At 54.0% G+C, this 1647-nt stretch overlaps 1 protein-coding gene across 1 annotated transcript in view; it reads right to left on the bottom strand.

The window, feature by feature from the left end:
* The window catches only part of CCDC78 (coiled-coil domain containing 78), a gene marked incomplete at its 3' end in the record, with an annotated part of 9287 nt that extends 7947 nt beyond the window's left edge, over positions 1-1340 (bottom strand). Inside the window, exons 1-4 of the mRNA XM_009070943.1 lie at positions 1308-1340; positions 935-1063; positions 696-782; positions 292-471 (exon numbers count right to left, since the gene is read on the bottom strand). Coding sequence (XP_009069191.1) covers positions 292-471; positions 696-782; positions 935-1063; positions 1308-1340 — 429 coding nt within the window. The remainder of the gene's footprint in view (positions 1-291; positions 472-695; positions 783-934; positions 1064-1307) is intronic.
* Positions 1341-1647: the final 307 nt, after the last annotated feature.

Consider the following 1647-nt stretch of genomic DNA (forward strand, 5'->3'; position numbering starts at 1 on the left):
CTGAGGCTCTGGCACAGGTTGCCCAGAGAAGCTGTGGCTGCTCCATCCCTGGGAGTGTTCCAGACCAGGCTGGATGATTCTTGGAGCAGCCTGGGCTAGTGGGAGGTGTCCCTGCACATAGCAGGAGCTTTAAGAGGTCCCTTCCAACCCAAACCAATCTATGATTCCATGACAAGCCTCACTGGAGCTGTGACATGGACACACAGCCCAAAGCCAGCCAAGCTGCCTGTGCCACAGGTGAATGTGAGATGTTACTGAGCACACCAGAAGGAGCATTGCTGCCTCTCTCACCTCCAGCTCCAGCTCCCTGCCCAGGGCCAGGTAATTGCTTTTCAGAATGATGTACTCTTCTGCCAGCTCCTTCCGACTGCTCTCCAGGGCACTCAGTCGTTCCTGCAGGGCATCTCTCTCCCCTGTGACCCTCTCACTGCACAGCTCCAGCTCCTGCACGCGCTTCTCCAGGGCCAGGACCTGTGGAGGGGAGGCAGCAGGATTACACTGTGGCAAAGAGCAGCAGTAATCACAGGGAGAGGTGTTTCATGTGAGCTTCATAGTATTTGGGAGGTCAGGGGGAATTAACTCTTGCTGAAGCCAGGAGAACATAACAAGCAAGGCAGAGCTGGATGTGCACTGAGCTGCAGTGCTGGGTGAAGGCACTGGCAGGCTCAGACAGGTTACTGCCCAGTTTGAGGTACCATATTTTTCAGTTCAAAGTTCTCTGTCTCATGCTGCTCCTTCATCTTGTTTGTCTCGATCTGGAGATCAATGAGGTCTTTGGAAATCTAGGAGAGAGAAGGCACCATGGGTGGACTCTGAGGCCAGCCTGCTGTTGGGGCACAGCACTGTCCCCTCTGGAAGGAGGAACTTCCCCCTGCAGACCTGCTGGCTTCGTGTGGCCTCACAGATCAGTTCTCTCCAACTCCCAAAGTTTTACCTTCAGTTTTTCCTCTTCGCTGAGGACCATCCTGGCAGGGAAATCTGGTTTGGAGCCAGTCAGCTTCCCCATCCCCTCCTGTGGGTCTCCAAGCAGGTACATTCCCTCGTTCCCGTCCTGCAGCTGCACCTGGAGATACAGCACAGCTCTGCCAGCTGAGCTCTCCTCCCCCTGCCCCTCACCCACCATGTGCTGCAGGAAGAGCTCAGCCCATCTAGCTTTCCTGAGCCTGGAGAGACTCTAGATGGGATTTCAGCTGCCATTTCCCTTCTGTGATGAGGATTTCATTCCATGGCGCAGGAAGGGGCTGCAGACCTTCCTACCTGTATGTGTCCTTAGCAAGATGTTGCAGGTGCTCTGCCAGGGTACTTACATTCTCATTCTCCACAGCAATTCCAAGATCCATGTGCTTGGAGCCTGGGATCTCAGGAGGCTGGGATCTCTGCACAGTGTCAGGCAGGCAGCAACTGAAAAGCAGAGGAAGGACCTAAGGATCTCTATGGAACTTCTCCCTGGAGGTCCAGCACTGTTGCTATCAACTTTGGTTACTAGAGGGTGTGGCATCCACCTCGCCTTTAAGGTGGAGCAAATAATTCCAGCCACCCTGGGAGCTGTTAGGGGGAAAGAAATGACACTTCTCAGGTGGTTTCTGTATTTCCAAGTCAGCACACAGCAGATATTGGAACAAGCAGCTCAGGGAACATCCCAGTACA

The sequence above is a fragment of the Acanthisitta chloris genome, unplaced genomic scaffold (genome assembly GCF_000695815.1).
Source record: "Acanthisitta chloris isolate BGI_N310 unplaced genomic scaffold, ASM69581v1 scaffold12343, whole genome shotgun sequence".
Taxonomy (NCBI): domain Eukaryota; kingdom Metazoa; phylum Chordata; class Aves; order Passeriformes; family Acanthisittidae; genus Acanthisitta; species Acanthisitta chloris.